A 27,435-nucleotide genomic window follows, 5' to 3' on the forward strand; every position below is an offset into this window, starting at 1 on the left:
CTCTGGAGCTGCTTGTTACATAGCATTCAGTCCTGGGATGCCTGGGGTTCCCCTCCCTTCCTCTTCTACTCCGTTTTTAAAGCCTGCTGATAAAGAATCAGAGCTCTGTGGCTGCTATCTGACAGTCTGGGCTAAACCCTCTGCCCAGCTCCTGAAGAAAACCTATCATTTCTACGACTGACTCTGGTTTAAACAATAACAATGCCTTTAAAACCAAAACACCCATATCCGCTCCTGTCAAAGCTGTTTTGATCTATCTGTGAGCAGTTGCATCAGGAAAACCGTATTGTGGAAATCCTGACACCCACAGATGCCTTTTGGGAGCAGCCGCCGCTGCCAATCGCAGTGTGGGTGCCTGCCAGCAGCTGTGAGACCTTGCTGAAAACCTGGCCTGGCTCCCTCTGCAAATGGGAGGCAGAATATGCAGCAGAGCAGGGCTCTGACACTGGCATGCTGCTGGGTTTGTGCAAGACAGTGAGCTGCAGCTGCTTATACCTCTGCTCTGGAGAAAGCAGGCGTACCTAAGGGATAGGGGGGTTGCTAATCATTCTTTCCCCTTTATGCTCAACCATGCCAGTGCGGTGTAAGCAGCCCTATCATATGGGAAGTGGTCCAGCTCCCTCCCTACTTATCAGGTTTAGTTTTGACCTTTGATTGCTGGAGCACAACAGGGAAAACATTCACCCTCAATAATGCAACTTCTGTGGAGCTGACAATTGAAGGCACAAACCCTTCCTATGGCACTGAAAGGAGAAAACTGAACGTCTTAGGTAACACGTCCAAAAAAGAACCAAAAAACACCAAACCTCCCCACAAAAACACACTTGAAACAGACCTTCCACTAACAAAAAATCACTTTACTGGGACAATTGGTGTAAACACTTGACCTCATCTCACTTTTCCAGTCACCTCAAGGCTGGCAGCCACCCAATCCAACAGTGCATCATCATGAATAGGAATGCCAGTCCTGCAGGCAGGTGGGACGCGAGGGCAGCCTGCACCACTCTTTGCTCAAATCCTGCCCTGGGTGAGGACTCAGATAATCATGTTTTTCTTCATGACAAGCGTCTCCACCTCCTTCATGAACCGGAGGCACAGCTCCTCCTGCCATGGCAAGGCCACACACTGCACGGCCACCGGCATCCCCTCAGCACTGCTAAAAGCCTATGGCAAAAAGAGAAAGGAGAGGGTAGGGGATATGGCAGAGATGGGATGGGGACACCCGCACCCCCCCCAGGGGACCTAGCACAACTCACCTTTGCCAGGGTCCGGTCCCACCAGTCCTGGAAATAGCCCCGGTAGTTCCTCAGCTCATTCTCATCCTCATCTGTTACCAGTGTGACAGGGACAACGCCAACCGGGAAGTCCAAGGAGTTATAGAGCATGGTGTAGCTGATTGCCACTGGGGGAGAAAGGGAGCTCACAGCAACAGGAAAAACTTTCGCTCCCTCTGTATGTGATCTCAGCATATATGAACACCCAACACCACTTCTACCTAACAGGCATTAGTGCTGGGAACTCAGTGGCTGCAGGATGGAAGCCTGCCCCTTGGCTCCTGCACATACCAGGGTGGTTGTCCAGAAGCCCAGCTGCCCAAGAGCTGAGCTCTTCCCACTGCTATCCAGTGCCTTGGAAAGCATAGGGAGGAGCAAGAATGCTTCCCATTTACACTGTCAGAGAGGCTATGGCTTGGGGTCAACCAAGCAGTCCTACCTGAGAGCTTTGCTGGGTAGCCGATAAGGAGAGCTGGGCCCAGCATGGGACAAAGCATCACATCCAGATTCAGCTTTTTCCACTGGGCGATGAACTGGTGGCAAGACTCCTGAGGGGCAAACACACCAGTGGTCAGTGGGGTGGATGCACTGTCCTATGGTTGAGGCTCTCCCTGAGCTCCCTGCTGGGCTCCATCCACTATGGGGTGAACTATATCAGGCCTGATCCCAACATCCAGTGACACTCTGGGAGCCATGCCAGCTCTTCTCTACTGAAAAGCAAGGCCCAGTATACCCAGATGGTAACAAAGAGAGACATAAAATTAATAAGAGATGATGCAATTGCTGCCAGCAACTCACATGTGATGAAATATCATTGCATCATACATCAAGAAAGTCTATGTGCAAAAGCTTTGAAGATGGATAATGTCATACAGACTGTCATCAAAGCTGTAACTTCAGCAAGTCCAAGGGACTGGCTCATTGCTAGTCCAGGAGTTTAAGGGTATGGATGCTGGTTATGGGGACATCATTTATATTTTAATTAAAAAAAAAAAAAAAAAGGAAATTAAAAAATTTGCTAGTTCTATAGCTTAACTCTATTATATACTTTGTATGTGGCTCAAGACAATTCCTTTTCACTTGGTGTGGCCCAGGGAAGCTGAAAGGTTGGGATATCCATGCTTTACCTCAATTTCATTATGAAGACTCCAGAGTTCTTCCACTGTGCTGAAAAAGGAAACAAAACCAATGCAAGTTAGTGAGAGGTACTGCACAGAGCAGCTTTGTGGACAGAGAAAAGCATCAAATAGCAGATAGGCACTGGTTAGCTCTGCTTCTGGAGCTGCAGCCAAAGGAGGACTCTGGCAAAGCTCTAGCATTCCCCTCATTGCATGACAGATGCATTAACCAGTACCAAAGCAGCCAGCATATTTCATTCCTGCAAACTTCATCCAGTTCATAAGCAAGAGGCTGTGAGTGCCCTCGCTTATTTCCATCCTGTTTTAAAACAGTTGGCAAAACTCTGCAGTGCTAGTTGTAACATCGAAATAAACTGCTCTCAGTTTGCTCCCTCCCTTGTATTTCCTGCCTTGTATTTTCTCAGATGCATGCAGCTGGGGAAGTATCCCTAACACAGAAAACAATGCTGCCCTCCAGAAGAGAAACCCAAACCCCCATGTTTGGCATTTACTCACTTTGCTCTCATACTTCTTATGACATTTGACAATCGAGGCACCTGACAAAGAGAAAGTAATAAAGAAAATAGCTTACATTAATCCCAGCTCTGTTCTCTCAGACATCTCCATCACAAATGCAAGCCACTGACTTAGTGCCCAGGTAGGACTTGCGGCTTTTCCCCAAAGTGGGGAGAGGGGGACAGAAACAGCATCACTCCAGTTTGGAGGAGAGGTGTCTTATCACAGCCAGGAGTCAAAGCCTGGAGATTTCCCTCTAGTAAAGTCTTACTGCAACAGGAGACACCTATTGCTTGACTTTATCTAAGCTAGGAAGTAGTGCACCTTACAAAGGGTTTGGTAATCCAGGACAGCAGAGTTTTTATCCAATTTGGTGTCTTCACCAACCACAAGAATATCCCCACGTTGCCTTTCTCCAGCTCCCCTTCACTGTAAGAGAAGAAGAGTGTTTAGCTGAACAGTATTAGGAAGCAATTACAGCAGATCAACTTGCACAGGACCAGCTCCTCTAAAAAGCAAATCTAAGTGATAAGAAGGTTCTCTTTTTTTCCTCTGTGCTCCCCCGTTTCCCATGGGTTTTATAGGCTCTACACCCAGTTTCCTTTGATCTGCCAAGGCTGGTAGCAGTCTTAAACAGAGTCAAAGTTCACCTTTATCTCTTGACTATAAGCTGCCCAGTAAATCCCTCTGCAGATCAGCCACTGCCCATACCCAGCAGATCTGCTGCCTAAGACCAGACGCTGGCCAGACCCCCAGAGAGGACTTCCATAGACAGGCACCAACCACACAAGGCATTCTGGGTTATACTTACAAATTCTTGAGAAAGGTGGCACCTCCATCTGCAAACATTCCCCTCATGCAGAAGTTATAAACCGAATAGTCCACGTTTGTAAGTTCAAAGGGCACCAGCTGGAAGGACAATGGATGAGACATCAGTGGCACAGGCACAACCAAGCTGCATGGGAGAAGCCATCAAGGGCTAGCAAAGGCCCAACTTGGGCTCCTTCTGACATCCTTCCAGGAGGGGCTCAGCCATTTGATGTCCAACCACCCTAGGGCACAAAGAACCCTCCAAAACCAGCAGCAAAGGACAGAGAGTACAAGAACTGCTTGGCTACAGATGAGCTGACATCTGCATCTTCCCCTTTACTTCCTCCATGAGTCCTGGTTTCCAGATACAAAACCAGTATGTGGCTTTCCAAGCATGCAACATGCAGTACACCTGTAGAACTGCTTGCCAGAAGGACATCACACAGAAGAGGTGAAATGGGTTTATTTATGAATGTTCATAGAATCCCACAATCATTAAGGTTGGGATAGACCACCATCTAGTCCAACCATCCACCTACCACCAATACTACTCACTAACCATGTCCCTAAGTACAACATCCACTCTTTCCTTAAACACCTCTGGGGCAGCAACTCCACCACTTCCCCTGGCATCCTTTTCCAATGCACCATCACTCTTTCTGAGATGAAATTCTTCCTAATATCCAACCTGAACTGTTGTGGGAAGTTGAACGAACTGAAGGCCCTTCCCCAACAAATGTGCTTTATGGTCACTCCTGGGTCCTGAAGCCAAAAGGAAGCACAGCTGAAGCATAACTGTTGGGTTCATGCAACACCCTACCGTGTGGCCAGCCTCCTCCAAGAGCTGCTTTGTCTCCCTGACAGCACGTCTCATTGCAGGGCTTGGCATGGTGAAGAAATCTGTTTCATAATAGCCTATGCGGAGGGGCTGTGTGCTGGAATACACCTGTAGAACAAGGAAGAGCTCTGGCTAAATGACTGTCAGAAGCCAACAGCACACACACGATGCAGGGCAGGGCACTTATCTCACCATCATACCAAACCACATTACATCGTAGGCTGGCACACCACTGGCACTTTGCCTAAGAAACAACAGCTCTCCTCACAGCCCTGCATCCCCTGCCAGGTCCCTTACCTCTTCATTGAAGGGAAGGGGAGGAACAGTGCTGTCCAGACTGAACATGTCCTCGCACAGCAGTGCTCGCATGCACAGTGCCAGGCTCTCCACATCTTTTGCCATTGGCCCCACGGCTGCAGTCACTAGGGGAAACCAGGAGAGAGCATTTATGGCAGAGGGTCTTTCAAGGAACACATCCTCCTCTTGGCATCATTCTGACTTAGTTTAGTGTTAGCAGCAGTTCCTTTTATAAACAGGCCTATAGGTCCCTTCCCATCAACAGCCCCATGGCTTCAGACCCAGAGTTGTTATCCAGCAATCTCTCTCCATTGCACAGCTTACAGAGAAAAAACAAAATCTTCATGGATCACAACTCAGGGCATCCTTCCAACCACTAACCCCACCTCCCACAAAGCTGTGGCAGACATCACAGCAAGCTGGAGGGTTAGAGACTGTATTCTGGTTTGTGCAACAAACAACACATGCATATTCTAGCATGCTTCTTTAGAGCTGGGCATGCAGGTGGCTCTCTGAAAGAGTCCCTGAAAAGGAAGCTGCTTTTCTCTTTGAACACGCTGGAGAAACTAACCCTAGATAGCTCAGAGTCCTTCCAAACCCTGCCTTTCTCCCCTCCCTGCAAGGCAACAGCCAGTTCCTACCTGATTTCTGCCCAGAGATACCAGAAATGACTCCTTTTTTGCTGCAAAGAGAAACAAAAGACAGTCACTGAATTTTCAGAGAAAGGAACACAGAGCCCTTCCTTTGCAGATGCTGAGGTTGGATGAAGGGGAAACCCGAGAAACACCCAGCCTAGGCCAGAACGGTTGATATCTGACCACCAGCAACAATTATACACTCATAGTGTGCAGGTGTAGAATCTTCCACTGTCTCTGTAGTGGGGGAACTAATGCTTCCCTCCCCAAGAAAACGTATGGGCAGGAGAGAGAAGTGAGCCCTTCCTGCTACCTTCCATATTTCCTCTTGCCCACAGAAGCAGGAGCATCCCAGCACAACAAAGCAGGTGGTGGTGGGTGTCACCCTGAGAGATTACAGCTTGTAGTTGGCAATGCTGCCCACAGTGGGGGGTTTGGATGATCTTTAGGGTCCCTTCCAACCCACGCCATTGTACGACTCTATGATTACTCGTAGTACCTGAGTCTGTTCCCAGTGGGTTTGAGCGCACAGATCCCACAGAAGGCAGCAGGGAAACGCAGGCTCCCTCCTACGTCAGTGCCAAAGCCCAGGATGGACCCACCTCCTCCTATGAGTGCCCCTTCTCCACCGGAGGAGCCTCCAGGAGTTCTGGTGAAGAGCAGAGGGTTGCACGTCTGACCGAAGATTAAGTTACTGCAGTCATAGCTAGAAAGACAAAGAGCACGTACATGAGGGCAGCATAGACAGCTGCTGATACAGAACCTGGTTGCTCCTTCCCTCCCCTTGCAGGCAGGATGTGACAAGCTGTCCTCAGAAATGCATTACCAGAGGTGACTTGGCAGGGCAGAGGGACATGTGCAGGACAGTACACCTGACCTCACCCCATATCAGTAACATTGTGAGAGGTCTTGGCAGACACAACAGCAGGTTTGGGGGCAGGATAATTTAAGGTTAACTAGCTAATGAGCCTCTACTTCCATAAATGCGTTTGCACTGGCCCTGCCAGGCCTGCTGCTGAGGGGTTAATTAGATTAAAAGAAAAAAGTGATTTCAAAACACCCAGCACAGGAAAGAAGGGCAGCCTTTTTTTTTCTCCTTTTCTCTTGCTTTCCCGTGTCTTCGTTTCATGTGGAACTAGAATGAATTTTCATTCCGAGTGGCTTTAAAATGTAGAGACACCAAGGATCTCGTGCTTGGTCTGGTGGTTGGCAACCCTGCCCACAGCAGTGGGGTTGGAACTAGATGATCTTTGAGGTCCCTTCTAACCCAACCCAAGCCATTCTGTGATGGGGTCATTATTTAACAAGAAGTGAGAAGTGAGAAAAGGACTTGATAGAAACCCAGCCCCAGGGCTGCTTGTATACCTGATGAGGGACTGGGGAACATTGGTTTTCACAAATGGAATTGCCCCTTGCCTCTTGAGCACCTGCACCAGCACGCTGTCCTCTGCCACAGGCTTATCGATGTTTTTCACAAACCCCAACATGGAGTCATGGCCCTGGGAGCAGAGTACAACCAGGTTTCCAAATGCAGGATTGCACTTTCCCCCAAGCCCTGTATTTTTATCTAAATCTAAAAGCATGTGTACACACCATCCAGAACGCACACATCGTGCGGTGTATTGCTAACAAAATCCAACCAGCCTTCTCCATTGGCTCGTGTGGGAGATGGGCAGCAAATCCTATCATCCACCACAGCAGGGGCACTCTGCATCAGCTCTGACATGAGACTGAGGTTAAACCTCACCCCGCTACCCAGTCTCAAACCTCGCTCACATCACGTTTGTGGTACCTGGCAGTTGATGGAGTCCTTGATGCTGACAGGCACCCCATAGAGCAAACCCTTCTTCTCCCCAGGCTTTGTGTGCTGGAGCTGGGTCTCGCTTTCCTGCAAGTACTCCGTGATGCAGTTTGTTTCTCTAGCGATCTGGACGGCCTTGGGAAAGGAGACAAAGCCCACATGTGAGACGCAGCCTGCAGTGTTAGACAACCACTTTCCATTCTAAAAAGCACATTTGCCTCTTCCTGCTTCCCCACCTCCCCAGCTGGCATCAGGAAGCCCTTTTTGTTCCTTGCCAAGAAGCTTTCGTGCCAAACCCCAACACCCACCCTTGGGAAGATGTGGGCTACACAGGTGCTGTGCTTGCTGCTCCTCATTGCTCCAAACCATGCCCAGAGCCATGACACCAGGCTCCTTGTCCTCACCTTGCCTAGGTAGGCATAGAAGACGTGCTCTGGAGGGAGAGAACCATCCTGGATTTTCTTGGAGAGCTCCGGCAAAGACAGAGAGAGGATGGAGACCATGTTCACCGAGGGATGCTATGGGAAAGGTTGGGCATGGTTAGAGTTAGCAGATGGGGTCCTCCTCTTCCCCTGGCACCCACTGTGTCCCATCCTAAAAATACATGCTGTTCAGTGGTCAGATGCAATATTTGCTCCTGGTAATGGAATAAAACCCACAGGGTCAGCTGAAACCCACAATTTCTGCAGCCCTGCCTAATCCAGTCTGGCTGGGAAGCTTTGGTCTTCCTTGGCTCTGTTGTGTTCAGTCAGGTCTCAGCTGGGCCCTGGGGGAGATGCTCTGTGACACATGTTTGGCTGAACTACGGGGTGGTACTGGCCACATCCTTAGATATTGCTCTAGCAAAGAAAGAAAGCAGCACGGTGTCAGGGCTGCTGGTATCACCAAGGGAGCACACAAACTGGCTGAATGCAGGGAGTTCACCTGGGGCCAGCAGAAATCTCCCTACCAGGGATAAGCACCAGACTCATCCCTCATGCTGGGCTCTGAACCACAAACTGGGCGGCTGGATGTGACCGCAGGGCACGGCACGGAGCCGGGTTTGTGGCGAGCAGCCCCTACAGCCTGCCAGCCGTCCTTGGGTCGCGCCGTGCCGCTGTACTTTGGCCTCTGCTAGAATATACACGGCCTCTCCCATTTCCTACGTCTCCTTAACGAGCAGTGGGCTGAGCGTAAAACCATGGCGGATGAGGCCAGGAGGCAGAAATAGCGCTTTCAAACGTGGCGCTGGGATTTTCCTCCTCTTGCTGCCGGGAGCTGCTTTTTGCTGACTCCTGCACTCATTCCCCACCGTGTGGGCAGCCCTTCCCTCCCGTCCCACCACGCTCATCAGCGGGGCTCCAGCCACATCACCGCAGGTTGCGGGCACACAGCATTTAAAAGAATAACTGCAGAGGAGGACACGGGATCGTCATAACCAGGCACCTGCCCAGAAACTGCAGGCACTGCTGCACATGAGCCCCAGGGAAGGAAGCCCCGTGCTCTCCCTGGCCTCAGCACACGTGGGGTCAGGGGAACTCATCCACCCGAACCCTGCTTAGGGCGCGGAGAACGCAGCTTCCTGCACCCACCTGCTGCCGAAAGGCGCGCGCAGCCTTGTCCATCTGCTCCAAGCCTCTCTCCTGCCTCTCCCGAGCCTCCTTCACCTTCCTCCACAGCCCTCTCCAGCGCCGCCATCGTAGGAGCAGCAGCAGCAGCCCGGCCGAGCCGCACAGCACGGCAGGCACCGAAGGCACGGCCGCCCGCATGCCGCTCCCCGCCCCGCCGGCTCCGGGCTGCCCGCGGAGATGGGGAGGAGGGAGGAAAACCCGGGGAGGACCGCCTGGCAGGGCGGGCTGGGCTTTGCGAGGTTAACCGCTTCGCTGCTTGGGCGCAGGGTTAGGCAGCGTGGAGTGCTCCGGTTAGAACCCTGCTGTTCTCCTGCTGATAAGGTGGGCTGCTTTTGCTTTGTGCTGGGGAGGATGTGTATCTAACCGCCTCGCTGCGACTTATCAGCTGGCTGGCTGTAACCTTGGCTGAGCACACCGGGGGTGGGGAACCAATACAAGAAAAAGAGGGGGCGGGGGGGAAACAGTGAACGTGCCAGCCATCTGCTTTAGGGCAGACACAGCATGGCGCGGTGCTGTGCCTTGCTCGTTGCTGCAGCAGAAAGCAGTGTCTCACTGAGGCCCTATGCTTGGGTTCGAGGGGAGCTCTAACACTCTACCTTCTCACCGGCCTTCCTTGGGTCTGTCTTTAAAACGAAACAAAACAGAACAACCCCTCACTGTTTGCAAAAGTTCATACCCAAATATTTCAGTTTGGAAAACCTGCTGGGAAGGGTTTGGACTATCTTTTCCCTCCCGCTGCCTCCCAGCAGGACCTGCTGTGCCTAAGCCAGTCCTGGCAGATGCAGCGCTGAGCTACAGAATGCCATGGGGGGTTCCACATCCCCAGCCCCGGCTTCCTGCTGTTGTGGTTCAGGCCACCTGCTTTCCCTCAGCCTTCCGGCTGTCAGGGCTGCCCTGGCACAGCTGCCCTGGGCTGAAATGCAGCTCCATGCACAGAGAGTCCTGGCAGTGGCTTTGCTGACGGCAATATTCAGCCTTGGGAATATTCAGCTCTCTTAACTCATTGCTTACAGCTTCTTGCTCTCTGTCTGAGGACAAGCAGCTCCTTGTTTATCTGGGTCAAGCATATTACATGCAAGAATAGCCTTTGTTTCCTAGACCCTGTGGTTTGTTTTTTTTTTCCCCCTCATTCTTTTCCTTTTCTCCTCTCCACCCTTTCAGACCGTGGGGCTCAGATGATCACAGAGCAACGTGAGCTCCCCGGGGCACTGCACTCCCATGCAGACCAAGGGCAGTAGGGTGGCAAGGTCCTGCTTTTATATTCATGAACATTAACAAAGCTCAAACTTTGGGATGATGGATATTAGGATGGATCCTGTCCCTGAATCTCACACATTGCTTTGGGGGTCACCGAGCCCCAGCACTGCCATAGAGCTGTGTTTACCGTGGGAGGGACAGAAATACACAGCACACACTGTTGGTAGGACTGGTTGGTCTGACAGCAGCTGACAGCAAACCCCAAGGGCATGGTAAGCACACAGGAATGTTTTCCAGCGCCATCTCCTGGCGCCTGGAGATGTCTGGCTTCTCAAGTTTTAGTGACAAATAGCTGTGTGCATGTGCAGATAGATGTTTCTTGGGTGAGGCAATGCAGCTCTGGCATTCGCAGCACCACAGCGTATCCACACGCTACAGGAAGCAGCATCTCCTGTTTGCTGTCCTTGGCTGATTGCACTTGCTGCCCTTTTTGTCTGAAGAAGCAATGAGCGACAGTTCTCTCTTACCAGGAACACACACACTACTGTTCTCCCGTTTCACCCTATTGCTTACAGGCTGCTTTCAGCAGTTAACCACCCACCAACACTGCCAGTCTCCCTTCCCAGGGCCTGGCCCTCTGCAGTCAGATCCAAGCTACACTTACAGTGGTCTGTCTTCATCATTTCTCCTCTCTCTGCAAGCAAACTGCATGTTTCAACCAAACGATTCACTTGGTGACACCCTTGGCATTCGCTGTGTAGGCAACTCTACCTGTAGAAGGAACCTCTACCAGTAGAAGATGATCTTTTGCTCCTTGCTTCTTACACACAGGGGGCAGGGTGGGGATCACTAGCTGGCTCATTACTTAGTTAGCTCACCATCTTGGGAGAATAAAAGGATCCCATCAACATTACGGATGATATACTATGCAAGATATTTTCTCGTGTCTCCCTGCTCCCATCCCATGTGATTTTCAGGTGGGAAACACAACAAATAGGTGTAGGTGCATCCATTTGCTATGCTAAATTACCAAGCTTTTTGGCTAGAAAGGGACATGGGATATTGGGAAGTGTTTCTCATGTCCAGACAGCTGTTCTGTATCGAGTATGGTGCTGCTATTGCATGGTGCCTTGATGGGATGGAAGGAAAAGCTTAACGGATCCCAGCAGCGAGGTCCCCAGGGTCAGGGATGTTCTTTGACAGTTGGACTAGATGATCTTAGTGGTCTTTCCAACCTTAATGATCCTATGATTCTTTGGGGGATCTCTGGGGTTGTTTAAAACCCGTTGAGCAAACAGCGCACCTCGATGGCACTGGGGTCAGGCTCTGGAAGCCTCCTCCCTACACAAATGAAGGTGTGAGGACTCATTTCTAGCAGTGCCTATGTTACAACAACCCAAATCCAAACAGCATTGCACGTGAGCATGTGAACATTAAAAACTAAAGAAGGGGGGGGGAAAAAGAGGAGCAAGAGAGAGAGAAAAATATTTAAGCATCTAAAATTACTCCGGTAGTTGCTTTACACAGCTGAATGAAGATAATTGTGTTGGCAATTGTGAGTGATTACAGTATTATCTGCCATCAAAAAACTTATTTTTTTGAATACTAAAGGAATTAATGATACATAAAACTGTGTTTAGATTGAGTGCATTCATCAGCAGAAATTCTTGGTGCTGGCACTGCTACACTGTAATTACTCCAGCAGCTCGGAGGGAGGAGGAAAGCAGGAGATATGGGGCTCTTGCGGATATACTGCTGCAAATTTACATGCATGCATGAAACCATTCCTGGGACCACAAAGCAGTGGTTGCACAGCTCTGTGAGCCCGATGGTGGTGATGGGCACAGCAGAGGTGGAACTCAGGACATTCCATGATACAGCAAGGAGGCGCAGTACTGGGGGATGCTTAGAAAGGGTCAGCCCAGGAAAGGCTGTTGGATGAGTGATGAGGCAAGTGGCAAATCTCAAAACCTTTAATGGTCTCCATCTCTTTCGAAGTATATCTTAAGGTAAATTAATAAAAGAGAGCACAAACTCCAGTCCAGCCCATGGGGAAACACGGTGCTCAGGAAGATAGCTCTGTTGGATGCAGTTGGCCTTTCGGATGTGAGCCACCAGAGAGCAGGATTGAGCTGCTGGCCCGGTGAAAATCGGCCTCTCACGAGTCTTTTTGCTCTCTAAAAACTCGCTTTGTGCCTTCCATTTGCAAGGAGCACTGAATGACGCAGAAGGCTCTTTTCTGAGTTGTGTGTTGATGGGACAGCCCAAGTTTTCAGGGGAGAAACACTTGGATTTCAGGCGATTTGAAGTGCTCATATAAAATGATGGAAGATTTGCTCTTGCTCCATCCAAACCTGGACATTTTTGCTAGGCAGGACATCTCTGCAGGGTTTGGTCCTGCAAATGGACCTGAGCACTGTGACTATGAGGACTTACTGTCGTGCATAGGACTGTGCCTTGAATCCAGTACAGTGCCTGCAAAGGTATCTCTGCCACCCATCTGACTGCATATTGCAGAGAGAGAAATGGATAAAATTGTTCCCATGTGAAACCTGGTTTTAAGTCTAGCAGGAGCAGCCTCCCATTTAATCCTGACAGCCTTCCTCCAGATAAATGTTATTATGTAGTTTGGGATCAAAATTTAAATGGGGTCCTAAGTTGTGAGCGTGGTCCTGGTACATCTCTCAGTGTAGCTGCGCTGAGCCCAGACCTCCTTCATCACCAGTATCATGGTTTTCCTTGCATGGAAAACACAGACCTCACATATCTTCCCCTCCTTCCCCCCCTCCCCGCCCCTTTTTTCTTCTTCCTTCTGAGCTCTGCTTTCGGAGCAGGCCAGGAGAGGGAGACAGCCAGCCTGTTACTGCACTGCCTGGATATCCAGCTCTCCCTGTGAGCAGTAGGATGAGAGCAAACACACTTAAAAATTCACACTGATTTCCCCAGAAGTCCCGCAGAGGAGATTTGATTGTGCAGACTTGCAGATGTTTACATTACACAGATAGGATGGTCATAGAGCAGGAGGGGAAGCTGAGGTGCAGAGTAGCACCATGTCTTGCTGGAACAGGTTGGTGACATCCTTCTTCTTGGGGACGCTCTGAGTCCAGTTATGGCCTGTGATTATCCTGCACCAATTGGCTCTGGTTGCTCTGGATGTGGGGTGGGTCCACCAGGTGGGTGCAGAGGGACCATGTTGATACCCCAGATGTCACCCATATACAGACACACAACTCACACAGCACCGCTCCGCCGCATCCAGGCTGAGCATTGGTGCCAGCACAATCAGATGCCTGGTTCACACCACTGATGGTGAAGCACTTCAGACCCCCAATAGGAGGGAGCAGTCCCTGGTATGCAGACACATGGAGTGCTGGAGGAGCCATCTTCCCAGTGACCAGCAAAGTGCAGAGCAGCAAGGCTTCTTCACAATGAAGAAGCTGATCGATCAGTCGGTCCTTCATGTTCCTCTGCATTGTCCCTTCCCCTCATCTCTTCTGGACTGGTGAGATCACCCCCGCGTTGAGAAGAAATAAATAAATAACCAAATAAAAACGCTGACGTGGAGAAGTCAATCAGCTTTGTGTGGCCTTGTAATATCTCATTTTATCCGCGCCACGCTTTATTAAATTCTCATAAACCTGTCAATGAGGACAGATACCATTTCAGTTTACCCCATTAGTTCTACACAATGACATTGGGGAAAGGGAGACTGGGAGGAGGGGGAGGCACTCAGTGCAGAGAAAAGAGGAATGAATTAAGAAAAGAGAGAAACTCAGCTTCGTGACAATAATGTAATAGCATCGGCGCCCAGGGAAAGTAATTGAATTAAGTGGCTTTTGTTAATGGTTTTAAGATTTAGAAATGTAAATAATAGTTAGGACTCTTTAATGGGACTCTGGTTTTAGGTAACTGCAGCTCTGAGAATAAGAAATGCTTTGCTGTTTAATATGATGTCAGATAGTTTTGTTACTGCTCCGGTTTCATGCCTGCAAAGCATATTTTGCAGTTTTAAAGCCGGGTGTGTTTATCATCTTCCCTTTCTCACTTCAGACGGAGCTTAATTCGGGAGTATTTGCATGAACCCTTCTTAGCCGGTCCCTATCAGTTATTTGCACGGCCAGGAATAAAGTATTATTTCTCCGAGCTGCTTTGGAGAACTTCCTGACGGGAGGGTCACCCTGCCCAGAAGCCTCCCATCTATTTACATGTTCATTAAAGCAGTGGAGCGGGTGCTATCCTGGTGGGGCCGGATTCGGCACAGGGGAGTAGGGCTGGGAGTCGTGCTGTTGCACCCAGCTTAGCGCAGTGGGGATGGAGGATCCAGCCGACAGGTAGGATGAGCCGAGCGATTTAGAAATGACTTTCATGGGAACTCGTTCTGCTTAAAATATTATTGGATTTTCATTTAGGAACCTATCAAAGTGCAAGAATAAAGTCTGAGCTGCCTAACCCACATAGGTCTAAACAAACAGCCTCCCTTCTGCTGCAGGATCTGGCGGCTCGAGGATTGGAGAGGGTCCTTCATCCAAGCTGAGTCTCGGGGAAACACACGGTGTTGGGTAGAATAGGGGACTTTGCTTCCCCTGTCACCTTCAGAAAGGGCAGAAAGAGTCCCAGGTCCAACCCTGACCTGATCCAGCTCATGCAGGCAGAGGAGAGCAATGTCAGGCAGTAAATGCAGAAAGAAAGGGTTTGAGTTGCACGTCTGCCCCATGGGATTTTTTAAGTAGGTTGTCTGCAGAAAAAAAGAAACAGTCCACTTCTTCCTGGAGAATCTGAGAACAGGTTTCTAGCTGCTGACCGTTTTCCATATAGCCGTACCCTAAAGCAAACCTGGGGTAGAATAGAAGTGCTTGTTTCCTCCTGTGTAAAATGAAACCAGAATGAGAATAATTCTACAATTAAACCAAGAAATCTCTCATTATTTTCCCTGCGTTAGAAAAGAAAACCCAACCACCTTTATTACTGACTGAATTCTTAAAACCAGCCCCTGCTCCAGCAGGATAGCAGCTGGGAAAGGATTAGCACAGCCCTATAGACAGGTGAGGACTGTTAAAATGCTTGGAGAGCTGCTAGAGAGTTTGCCATAAGACCCAGGCGATGCTATTTGCTGCAGATAAAAAGCAGGTTATTTTTCATGAGCTGCAAAAAGGCTGAAACTTGCCACTGGGTCTGTGGTTGTACGTGATGTGAACGGATAGGAACAATATCCTCACCCCAAATAATTGAAATCCACTGAACACAGCTGGAAGGGAGCTCACGTTCTGCCAAAGCTGTGTGTGGATGAGAGTCCTGCCCTCGCTGCAGCACTGTGGCCATGGAGGATCACATCAAAGGACCAGTCTAATGGCTGGCAACCCAGCCCATGGCAGGGGGGTTAGAACTAGATGATCTGTAGGGCCCCCTTCAACCTAAGCCATTCTGTGATTGGTGGCACTGTCCTGGGACAGGGACTGTCTCTTCTGACAAGTTCCCTGCTCAGCCAGGAGCCTGTCAGAAGCAGACGATGGAAGAATGGCTCTGCGAACCAAAGAAACCAGACTTCAGATGATTTACATGGAGCATGAGGGGCACCAGAAGGGCAGCCAGCCCAGAAAATGAGATTATAGACTATCATCCCCTGTTACACGCTGGGACGTGGCTACAGGGTGGCCCTCTGGAATCATTCAGGGAGGTGAAAGCAGAGGGCTTTTGTCTCCTCCGATTGGAAAATCCTCCATCTGAGAACTCCCTGAGAACACACTGGGGTTTCTGCCACCTTCCAGACTCGCGTGCACTGCCTGATACCACTGGAGGGATAGGGATGTCCTGACCGGTCCCTGCTGTCCTATGACACTGTCTGAGCCAGCCTTCCCACTGAGTTGCCTGGTGGCTCTGCGGATCACCTAGAGGCTGAAAAGGGGATACAGGAGCCCCAGTGTGAGTGCCCAGGATACAGGAGCCCCAGTGTGAGTGCCCCAAGCTGCTTACACTTGGTATAGTGTTCAAGTGAGGTCAGTGACACATTTGAGCCGAGAAAATGCAAAGTAGCCCATCTGCTATGTAAGCATGGGACAGGCTGATGGAAGGTTTTAGTGCTCTTCACCTCTGCAGTGTGAACCAGTAGGAGTGGGAAAGACACACAGACAGGAGTCCTCAGAAGAGACAGAGGCTGGTGTTTAATCTGCACTGGCATGGAGGTGGTTAATAAGATAATCTCCGGGCCCTCTAACACAAAGGAAAAGTGAGTTTTCTGATCCATAAAGGATCAGTCTGCAGGAAGCCCCATCAGACTCCTCAGCGTGAAATTACACCACAGCAGGGGGGTACAGTCCTGCTACTGTACAACATTAAAGAGATGAATTAGGACTTGACATTCATGTGCTTAATATGCCTATTCCTGGCATTATCCCACAAGGACCAGCCACCACCAAGGACTTACGGTCATTGGGTCTAGGGAGGTATTTAGAGCTGTTCATTTGCTTGCTTCCAAAGCCAGGCTATCTGGCTTCCCTATCTAATCTCCCAGCGTTAGGAGCAGGGAGGGATGCAGCCAAGCTCATCCCTCTTGTGGCAGTCTGGTCGGGTGAAGAAACACTGTGTGTGTTGCTGTTGCTCAAATAAATCACAGAGACCCTCTGGGCTGATTCTTGGTGAGAAAGGGGAAAACATGATGTGCAGAAAATCATAACTTGGGCATCTAGGCGGTTCACCAAGGGGGGGAGGAGGGTGGGAAGGGGGAAATATCCTGCCCTGGAAGTACATCCCTCAGATAGTTGCTGCTAACAAAAAATAAGTATTTGTTGGAAAGGGAAGCTTCAGCAGATCTATACTGGAAATCATTAGAAGTGGGTTAGCCCGCCTGGTGTTAAGCTGGTTGGAGGTGTGCCTCTGAGCTACTTGGGTGAACCAGCTTTGCCAAGAAGCCGGAGTGTTTCCAAGTCCCAGGTCTGGGCTGTGTGAAAATCCCCATGTGTTTGAACTCGGAGCCAGGGCAGAGTGCTTTTGGTTTGCTTTTCCTCCATGAAATATTTCGAGGAGAATGAAATTTTTGGGGGAGGAGAAGAATCTGCTCTGAATTCTGGAAGAAATAAAAAGGGAAAATGTTGGCTATGGGGACACATAGTTCTGGGTGTTGTTTTTTTTTTGAGCTGATTGTTTTCCAAGAGAAAATCCAAACTTTTTACACTTTAGTGGCCGTCCTGCAGGAAATTCCTGATTACACGGGTGTGCCGCGCTTCTAGCAAGAGCATTTTTGATCAAGCTGATTGAAAAGGCAGTTAATTGGAACTGTTTTAAGAACTGTCTGAAATTTGGCAGGGTTCATGAGGGAAGCACGGACAGGACCAGGAGAAATAAATGAGAAGCAGAGTCCTCCCAAAAGCTGATTTTGCAATGGTGCGGTGTGGAGACAGGCTGGGAGCCTCCCAGTGCAAGAACATCATTGTAGCTCTGATCACACTGTGGGGCACACGGGTGCTTTGCAGCTCTCAGCTCCTGCTTCTCGGGGATCTTCTGATCTTTATTAAGCTCCTCACCCATATTGCGCTTTTTATTCTGTTTCTATATTCGGGGCTTCCTGATGTTACACCAACCTCAATAGAATAGCTATAAGCAACAAGGACATAAATCTTTGTACACGCTAGGAACATGAGGTTAAAGACTTCTAGAGATCACTTTATTCCATAGGCTTAGACCTGATGGAAACATTTTTGTACTGAAGTCAGAGATAACACTGTTGTGGATGAAATCAAATAGCAATTTGTATCTGGATGTTTTACTCTTTCCTGTGTGACAGATGTTTTGGTGCTGGGATCATACACCCTGAAACCAAGCCAAGCATGGAGTTGCTGCTTGAACGTATAGGGCGGTCTCTGGTGGAAGCATCTTCCAAATGAAAAATGGCAAATGGAGTTAATGACTGAGGTGGCTGAACATGCCGTGTCTATGGACAGGATGTGCCCTTTCCAGGAGCTCACTGCCTAGAAGCCCCATCTCAAATAGGTGATGTGTGATGACCACCCAGTCTGGTGGAGTCCTTTGCAATGAAGCTTGAATAACATTTCTGGATAAAAAGACAACGTTATCTCAGATAGATGCCACCAGGAAGGGCACACTGAGGCTCAGTTGTCCCTGGGCGACTAGAGGTGATCCATCATTCACAGCTGTGTGGGGTGAGCCATGATCTGAATGGCTGCTGTGAACTCATCCCTGGAGACAAGTGCACCTTGTACCACTGGCCTTTCTATCTCCCAGATCTTCCCCAATTTAGGCCTCAAGTCAAAATAAACACTGACAGAATGAGACAAGAAAAGAACCTTGGATCCTGAAAGCTGACCACCTTTTTGGTTGTCCCATCATCCAGACAGGTCAGACACAAAGTGTTCCCAAACCTATTCTGCTGATTTAAAATAAATCCCCAGAACAACAACAAATCCACAGCCCTAAATGAAGCAATGGGTGAAGGACGATGGAGCACTTCACACCTGAATGATAAATCCCCATTCTCCAAGCCAGTGACATTTTTTTTTCTTCTCAACGTGCTTGGCTTTTGTCTCCTATGAAATTAGAAGTCTCCCACTGAGGGCTGGGTTTCATGTTTGGGTCACAGTTTCTACAGAAAAGAATTTTCATTATGGTCTTGGAAACACTTAAGCCTCCCTGTGCAACTGATCTAGCTGAGCTTTTTATAATCAGGAAGGACAATGGATTCCATCAGCAATCAAGGGTGAAATCTCAAGCAACTCGAGAAGGAGGTATGAGCCTTAGGATGAGACAGGATCTCATAGGGAGATTAACATGGACTAGGAGAGTAATTAACCACAGTTACTGAAGGTGAGATGGGGAAAGTTTGTCCTTGTTGGCAGGCTTAAAGGGGAGAATAGATTCCCTGTTTCAAAGGGGAATTAATTCACTGAAGTCCTTTGGCTTGTGATGTGCAGGGTGACAGACTAGATTATGAAGCTGGAAACGGAGATTTGGGAACAGTCTAGTAATATCTGAGTCTTCAGGCCACACAAAGTGCAAGAAGTAAATAGCTATTCCCAACGTATCAAATAACATGGCATATTCCAAACAGATAAGAGACCTAGGAACTTCTCACAGGGCATAAAAACCTCCACAAATGAATTCTGATTGCAAAATTTGAAGAATAAATTCCTTAGCATGGGACGTGTTCTGGTTTCTTCATTCGTTCTTTAACAGCCTGCTCTTCACGTAGATGGAGGAGGAATATGTCTGCAGCTCCATATGCTTTTCTCTCTACAGGTAACACAGCATCAATATTCATAATTTTTCTTTATGGATAATGATTCCCTATTATTCACATTATTTTTCTCTGGATTCTCTCCACTTAATACACACATTCCTTGAAGCAGTATTCAAAATCAGAAACGCTTTCCCATTTCAGACCTAACCAGAGATGAGCAGAGGGATGATGCACCCCCATGTCAGGGTTGTAAAAGTGCCACATGGTTATCATATGGCTTAAATCAAGCAGTTACGCTGAAAATCTGTGACAGAAGTTGCGTAGGCTGAACAAGACACACTCTTTTGTGATTTCCCCCCTCTTGTTGTTGGACGTGATGAATATGTGGAATGCCTCCTCTCTCCACGTGCCTTTCTCTGGAGAGGCGAGATGCCAAAACCACAACATGTGTTAAAAGGAAGTAAAACAACTGTTGTAAGGTGGCCCTCTTCGTCAGTGCCCTACATTCAGAGGTTTTGTGCACTGACCAAAACGAGTTTTGACATGCAGTTGGATGAAAGAAGAGCTGGAAAGTCTCTGCCATGGTGCATACCCTGATCATGGGTGACAATGCATTGTGATCCAGCTGGACTCTCGAGGCTTGCGGTTGATGAGCTGTGAATCCAAGGCATTAATGAGTGTACAAGGATTTTCAGTCTCCTTTGACAAACAGGAAAGCCAGAACCAAGAAGCCTTTTTTGCAAACCACATGTAATGGGGCACTGGATACAACAGAAGTACGACTTCTTGTTGCTCAGGGTTGAAGCTGCCCCATTTCTTAGTTGAAAATTCATCTTTTCACGTGGGTGGTGGGAGCTGTGGGTTTAGGTCTCTATTCTTTTATAGATGGTCTGATTTTTATCTCCTGGGACCCACTATGCAGTCTCACAGTGATCTTCTTGTTCTGTCCTTCTCCCACCTCCACCTTCTCCATCTCCTCTCTGTTGGGGAAAGAGCCATTTTTACACGTAATCATAGAATTGTTTGAGTTGGAAGGAACCCTTAAAGGCCATCCAGTTCAATTCCCCTGCAATGAACAGGGACACCTACAGCTCCGAAAGGTTGCTTAGAGCACTGTCCAGCCTGACCTTGAATGCCTCCAAGAATGGGGCATCTACCACCTCTCTGGCTATGCAAAACATTTTGCACAGCTGAGCTCTCATCCTCCCAAGGAAAAACAAAACAACAACAAAAAGCAACAGTAACAACAACAACAAAAAACTCAAGAAGAATGAAAATAAGTACTACAAGCAGGTCTGTGGGGCTGCTCTGTGGAGATAGTGAGGCAGCCTTTAGGAATGCAACCAGAAAGGGATGGAGGGCAAGGGGAAAGGCAGCCCTTTCCACTGACCCCCACCTGCCCCTCTTTCCCCTACTGTGTGAACCTACTGTAGATTTCTTGAATTCCCTTTGATGTTTATCTCCCCCAGTAATTCTATTTGGGGGATTTGCTAAAGCGGCGGTTAGAAGAATACAGCCTGGAATAAGGAGGCCGAACGGCAAAAGAATGTTAGAAACAGGATTAAGATCATATTCTACAAGCGGTTGTCAGCCACTGAATAGGGCTAAAGTTTCTTATCGGGCCGGGGTGCCAGAGCTCCTTTGGATTCTTCTCCCCTCTTTCCCTCCCCTCTGCACAGGGCTTTCAGTGCAGTGGTGAGAGCACAATCGTCGTCCTGAATGGGGAGATGGGCGCTTGGGAGCGTCACCCCACAGCACAAGAGCTGGGAGAGGGGTCAGGGGATGGCTGTGAGCGGGCAGCCCATCTGTAAGGGGATGGAAAAATGGAATAAAGCCATGGTGGGTAGCGCTGAAGTGCCCAGCAGATTTTAAGGTAAATATATATAAGAGCTTTTGCTTTATTTATTTATTTAGCATGTGATTTCATGACTTTCTTTGGGCATTCAATTGTTTTTCTCTCTCTTTTTATTTTTTTCTATTTATTATTATTATTTGTTTTTAAGGTGGGATTGTCATCCCGGTGGGAATTTAATTAGAAATATTTAGGGCTTGCTGCTTGATCTTCCAGATGGGAGGAAGGAGAAGGTCCAGCAAAGCAGACCGGGGAAATAAGGAAGAAAAAAAATACATATACTTTGAGAATCAACAAAACCAGAAATACTTCTAAAAGAGAAGAAATTTGGGCAAATTTTGAAGGTGCTTTCACATGAAACGAACAAAAAAATGCAAGCAGGCTGGGTTTGCCTGGGCTGTAGGATCAAGCGGTATTAAATTCACCTGAGAAACTCTCCTGTGTTCATTACAGAAAGCTGAGGGCTTTTGAAGTTACCACCTGTAAGTTGCTCACACTCTATTTACAGGTTAAAGCCCTGATAGCACCTTTGTGGCACTGAGTGATGTATGGGCTGGTGGCTGGACTGGGCGATTCTTATAGTCTCTTCCAACCTTAATGATTCTATGATAATAAAGGAAAATTATGAAGGTGGCAGTGCACTTGCCTTCTCCAAACTGAGACACAACAGCTGGGCCCATGTTGTTCTCTCTAAAGTGTGTGGTCCACCAGAAACCTGATTGAAAGGATTATGATATTGGACTCCAATCAGGGTTTTGTTTGGGATATATGTTTAGACTGCTTGGGTGTGGACACAAAGCAAAGAGAAGCCCTGCCATTGCTTCTTGTTTATGTTGGAAAAGGAAGTTGTGCAGGTAATATCATTTCTGGGCCAATCAAAGCAGCTGGGGAAAGGAGAAAATCAGTTGTTGCTTTTAATGTCGTGACTACAGGTAACTATTCTATAATGAGTTATTATGTCGTTGCATTTCTTTTTCCACCATCCTTCCTTGCTTTAAAGTGTCAGGAAGACTTTTGCTGAAGTGATTTACCAAGTGCTCAGAAGAAGCATCAGTAGTTGTTCTTGCTGGTTCTCTTCCTCTGAGTTCCCAATATTTGGGCAATGAGGGAGATGAAGAACAAAGGTGCTTAAACCCAGCTCCTGAAGTCCTGTGAATGTGGGGCCATCTTGGCTTTTAAATGAGTTTCTCCTTGTGTTTTACAGATATTTGACAGCTGAATACTGAAGTCAAAATTTATCTAAATGACAAAAGCTCTCTAGTTATTTTAGGGATTTGAGAATAACTTCTTTGATGTTCCCAGCTGGCAGTGATGTGAAACAAAGAATGAATGACGTTGCCGTGTCCAAAAGCAATGAGGTTCAATAAAGTTAAACAGCCCACACAAAATGATGTAAAATAAATTAGATTTAAAAATTCTTCCATTTTTCATAGCTGTTAACAAATAATGCTTTCAAGTCAAACTACCAGGCTACGTTCTGTAGTCCTTATTGATTTCAGTTGGAACTCTACCTAAATAAAATGTGCCCACTTTTATTTTGACTCTTTAAATCCATCATTCTTTGCTGCTATTCCTTGACTTTGTCACAGTGCTCCCTATGCTGGTCAGCCCTTGTTGTGTGAGCACAATGTGTCATTAGAGCTCCTACTCCAAGGAGATGACAAACGGTGGTATTTTCACATCTAAAACTCATGCTTTCAATAATCCTCAATCATTTAAAGTATTAGAATGTGAAGATCGCTCTTCATGCAAGGTGAGCACAAGAAGCATCAGTGATTCCATTTTGTGCAAGGGCAGCTCTACAGAACCATAAAGTTATAGGATGGTTTGGGTTGGAAGGGAAATGTGAGACCATCCAGTCCCAACCAATGGGTGGTGTTGCCATCTGCTAGACCAGGTTGCCTAAAGCCTCATCCAACCCAGTCCTGAGTGCTTCCAGGGATGAGGCATCCACAGCTTCTCTGGGCAACTCATTCCAACACATTCCAGCATGTCCAGTCCCATGCTGTGACTCAAGCAGTTAAAGCAATATCAAGTGTTTATAACACCCAGTGATGTGTATAATTTCTTCAGTACTCTACACCTCCTTTCTCCTTTTAACTGAGGTTGAGACATCATAAAACATGAGATGGTACGTTTGAAAGCCATTTCAACGATCACCGGGGCCCATAAAATGGAATAAGAACAGTGGGAGATTTGCTTCCACCTCATAAATTAATGACAAAACTGCCTGCTACTACCTCCTAGTTGGTCTGGTGCTGCCAGTGTGCTACAACATGCTGGCCACTGCATCACTCAGAGGCAACCCCAAGAGTCATCTGAATAGAAGGAAGCTCAAATATTGAGTTTATTTCCATGATATTGGCCTCAACTGTTGCTGGCACAGGGTGATAGGGTGACAGCTGTGAGCTTGCAAGGGGTACAGGCGACTAAACACATGCTTAAACACGGTGCTATTTGCCCAATAATCAGTAACATCAAGAGGGCAACATTAAACAAAATAATAAATTGTGTGCTGAGCTTCAAATTGGATCCCTTTTTTATTTGATTTGCTAGGATTTATTCCATTTGACAAACCATGCTGTTTAGAATACAATAGTGGCATAATCACAGCCCGAGGCCCTCATTCTTCAAGATAATGGGATACTTATTCATCTAAGGCAGGTACAAGTCTGTCCTTGGCTTTCATTTTACAAGATTACTTGTATTTCTGTCTCGTTTGCAATAGGTGATATCTGTCAGAAAGCAATTTTCACCCAATTTGGGGTTCTTAATATTTTGTCTTTAAACTGGCTTTGTTGTTGATTTTTCTTTCCCCACTGCTTGACATGCATTTGGCAAGCAACCTGCAGACAAGTCGCTTTTCTTTTCACACAAATAAATAAATAACCAGCATCCTGGCCCTGTTTACATAGCTCAACGATTTATTAGTTAAGCGTGACAGCACAGGAATTTTTCAATGTACAAGGCATCCTGGCTGGTGTGTGTTCCACTTCATCCTTAAGAAAAGAGAGCTGTGCTCACTTTTGTTGGCCCTGACCATCTGAAGGTTCACCAGATAACAACCCCTTGTCCCCTCCAAGATATGCCAAAAAGCAATGCCAACCGTAGCCAAACAGTAGCCAAACAGAGGTCCTCATTCAGCAACATGCTCTGAGGGCTTAGCTTCAACATTTTGTTTAGTGAGGGCAAATAGAAAGAGGGTTTGTTTGTTTTTTGTTGTTGTGGGTTTTTTTTGGCAGGAGTGGAGATGGTTTTTTTAGATGCTGTTGGAAAAGGGGGAAAAGTTGGTCCACCAGCAAGGTTCTGCTTAATACTAAAATGAAACATTTGGATTGAAACACATCTTCAGTTAAAAAACAAAACAAAACTGAGTTGCAATGGGGAAAAATGTACTAATCTGCTTGGACCTAGAAAGTATTTCGATAAAATTCTCACTGTTTGGGATATTAGTCTTTCCACATTCCCTGTGCAAAACCTTCTGTGGGATGGAGCTGGGTATATCCACAGCTCAGTGAAGTGCTCAGCCCTTATTGACCAGTGTTTGGCCATCCCACCATGCATGCCATGGGCCACCCAGGTGCCGGTGAGCTTCCAAGACAGCATCTTCTCAGGTCAACATTGGGCTTAGCCATTTTCAAAGGGCAGCAAGAGATCTCAAGGTGTCTGAGATGCACAGGTGGAGGCAAAGCAAAAGAACAAAACTGGGGAAACGTGGCTGAAATAAAAAACATCTCTCTCATCTCTGTTTAAGCCAGTTAGAGCATCTCTGTGCAAAGAGTATTACTGTGACAACTCAGACAACTTCATTTCTATTTGGGTATCTCCAAGGACTAATTCACTCCCTGTGCTCCATCACTTTTCCCTTCCACTGTTCCCCACCAATGTAATTCTTTTCTGTTTTACTTCAGAAACATTCCTTCCTGAACAATAGTCTCCAGCATGAAGAGCAGAGAGAGGAAATTAAGACGTCACAACTGAACATTCATGTGCTGGATGAAGCATCTTTCCATAGGAAGTAGCTCCAGACCTGACTCTTCCCCATGCACTTCCCCATGCCCAATATTCTGTGGACTTGCAGCCTCCGAGTGTTTGGCGGAAATGAGTTTCTCAGGTAACAATGCACTTTGTGAAATGGCTCATTCTTTGTTCAGCAGGTGTTGCAGAGACCTTAGGTTTGTTCATTTGGACCCCCAGTTGTTCCCAGTGAAAAGGGCGCAACCCCATGGTTCTGAGGTCTGCAGGCCATGGGCAAGCTGGGCAGTCATGGTGGGTGGTGGGCTGGAAAGCAGCCCTGCACAGATGGTGTCACCAATGCAGAGTACTTTGTATTCATTTATATTGTTTTGTGCTGGCTGTTTTAAACATACCCAGATTCCTCAGCCATGTCCTAGAGCAGAATAGTCATTCCATGATGTGTTTTTCCATTATAATCCCCCTGAAAAACATAAGGAGCAAGTTTGATCTCCAAGGAGATGAAAAATCCTACCACTGTCATTTTTTACTGGACCTTCTGCTATGTTTATTGAAAAAACCTCACACTGCTGTTTATCAGTTCTCCCATGTGTTTTCTTGTGGATACGGTGCAATCCAACGCTGTGATATTTTGCTTTTCTAATGCAGAGAGAATGTGTTTGAAAGAAGTCCAAACTGCAGGAAATCCCTACCTTTCTGGTGGATGGGGCGTGCTGTCTGCTGCTGGCTGTTGGTGGATTAATTCCTGCATTCTCTGCTTGGAGCTTGCTGGGAAGATTTGCAGGAGGAGCATTACAGAGAGGACCCTGTAGAGATGCTGCTGCTGCTGCGGGCAGGGGCTCAAAGGTCTGCAGGCACAGCCACCAATTTGGTAGCTCCCAGGAGAAGTGAAGTTGGGAAACAGTCTTGGCTTGTCTCAAGCCTGTGGAAGCCAAAAAGCTAAATGCCTTTTATGCTCTGCGTCCAACCTGGCATGCCTAGGATAGCCAAGATGCATTCATACTGCATCTCTGCTTGGATGCTATCCGGACAATAGAGAAATTAAAGTATTTTCCTCCTTTGGCTTCAACAGGCAAAGACTGAGCTGTCTGATGGTGAGGAGGCTGGGCTTTAGCCTCATAGGGTCATGTTCACCTGGGGACTCCAGGCTACCTGTAGTGCCAGTGGGACAGAACTGGGCAATGGAACTGAAGAATCTCCCTAGGCTGCACAGAAAGCCATCCTTCATCAGAAAAGAGCCTACAAATCCTGAAGGCACCAAGTAAAATGTATGCAAAAGCCTCAAGTGATAGACGGACAAAAGTTGCAGGTATTTGAGTCACTTAGGCATTTTTAATATTTGTGTTGTCAAAGGCAAAATAGGTTTCTCTGACATGTGCCTTGCAGCAGGTTGGAATAAAAGACCAGCGTGGTCCCTTCTGGACTTGCAGCTTCTGAAAACAGGGACAGCCCCAGTGTGTAATAGGATCTTCACTGCTATGCCACGGCTTGAATAACATTATGGTGACTTTGCATAGATTTTTGCCCTTAATGCAAATAGGGAAATGACTTTTTAATCAGGTAAGATAAGGCTGAAACATGATAGATAGAGTTGAGGTTATTAATGAAATACAAAGAAGTAGCCTGTAGGCATATAAACTGTTCTTAAAAATAATGCAGTAGTAAAAAAATGAGTTACTTTGGGTAATAACAACGTGAGAGACCCTTGATGCAAATCTTTGTAATGAGTGCATTTCGATGAGTGTTTGTAAAATATATATGTATTTATTTGCATTGATATGTTTATATGGCTTTACATATCAACTTAGTCAGGAAAAATTGAATAAAATGTCTCAGGTCTGGGAAATGAGAAGAGATTATGAAAAGCAGATTTAATACAGCACCGTTTTTTGATGTTTGTGGCACATTTCATCATATTGCCAGAGACACCCAATTACACAGCTTGCAGAGTAATCAGCAAATGGAGGATCCGAAGGAGAATATTAACTGTGGTCTTTTTTCCCCTTCCTCCTCCTCCTTCTTTAGCAAATATTATGTTATGCTTTATGGAAATGGATCAAAATGCCACATGTGCAGTTAATACTGAGCTCCGGAGCTCTTTCAAATCTTATTTTTCCCCTCACATTGTATTTTTCTGGAACAAACTTTCAGACATGGCTCTTAGGGCCAAAATATCACCTTGAACTTCCTGGAAGTTTGGCTTCCAGTTTTAGCAGGTGGCAGAATTTACCTTGTGTGCCACAGGCAAAATCAAGTCATAACTGCATAGAACCATGGTGATGCCTGTAGATAGTGAGCGTGATATTTGACAGCCCTGAAGCTTCC

At 47.3% G+C, this 27,435-nt stretch overlaps 1 protein-coding gene and 1 long non-coding RNA gene across 2 annotated transcripts; one reads left to right on the forward strand and one right to left on the reverse strand.

Annotated features, from left to right (window-relative positions):
• Positions 1–838: 838 nt before the first annotated feature.
• LOC140255428 (fatty-acid amide hydrolase 1-like) lies at positions 839–9,187 on the reverse strand. Its single transcript, XM_072343017.1, has 15 exons — positions 8,861–9,187; positions 7,694–7,807; positions 7,281–7,424; positions 6,854–6,987; positions 5,988–6,194; positions 5,495–5,535; positions 4,854–4,978; positions 4,539–4,664; positions 3,720–3,817; positions 3,238–3,337; positions 2,909–2,949; positions 2,402–2,441; positions 1,714–1,822; positions 1,257–1,402; positions 839–1,164 (listed from the first exon to the last, which is right to left on the reverse strand). Exons 1-15 carry the CDS (start codon positions 9,035–9,037, stop codon positions 1,036–1,038), a joined length of 1,731 nt encoding a protein of 576 aa, XP_072199118.1. The 5' UTR covers positions 9,038–9,187; the 3' UTR covers positions 839–1,035.
• On the forward strand, positions 9,091–26,960 carry LOC140255429 (uncharacterized). The gene is made up of 3 exons (XR_011904480.1): positions 9,091–9,220; positions 25,047–25,249; positions 25,759–26,960. It is a non-coding gene; the product is annotated as an uncharacterized lncRNA (long non-coding RNA).
• The last annotated feature ends 475 nt before the right edge of the window (positions 26,961–27,435 follow it).

The sequence above is a fragment of the Excalfactoria chinensis genome, chromosome 8 (genome assembly GCF_039878825.1).
Source record: "Excalfactoria chinensis isolate bCotChi1 chromosome 8, bCotChi1.hap2, whole genome shotgun sequence".
Taxonomy (NCBI): domain Eukaryota; kingdom Metazoa; phylum Chordata; class Aves; order Galliformes; family Phasianidae; genus Excalfactoria; species Excalfactoria chinensis.

Excerpts from the sequence above, each read along its gene's own strand:
- LOC140255428 (XM_072343017.1), bottom strand. The coding sequence starts at position 9,037 with ATGCGGGCGGCCGTGCCTTCGGTGCCTGCCGTGCTGTGCGGCTCGGCC. Across the intron at positions 2,950-3,237 it reads CCTGGATTACCAAACCCTTT|GTGCCTCGATTGTCAAATGT; the intron begins GTAAGGTGCACT and ends TCTCTTTGTCAG. Across the intron at positions 1,823-2,401 it reads GTCTTCATAATGAAATTGAG|GAGTCTTGCCACCAGTTCAT; the intron begins GTAAAGCATGGA and ends TTTGCCCCTCAG.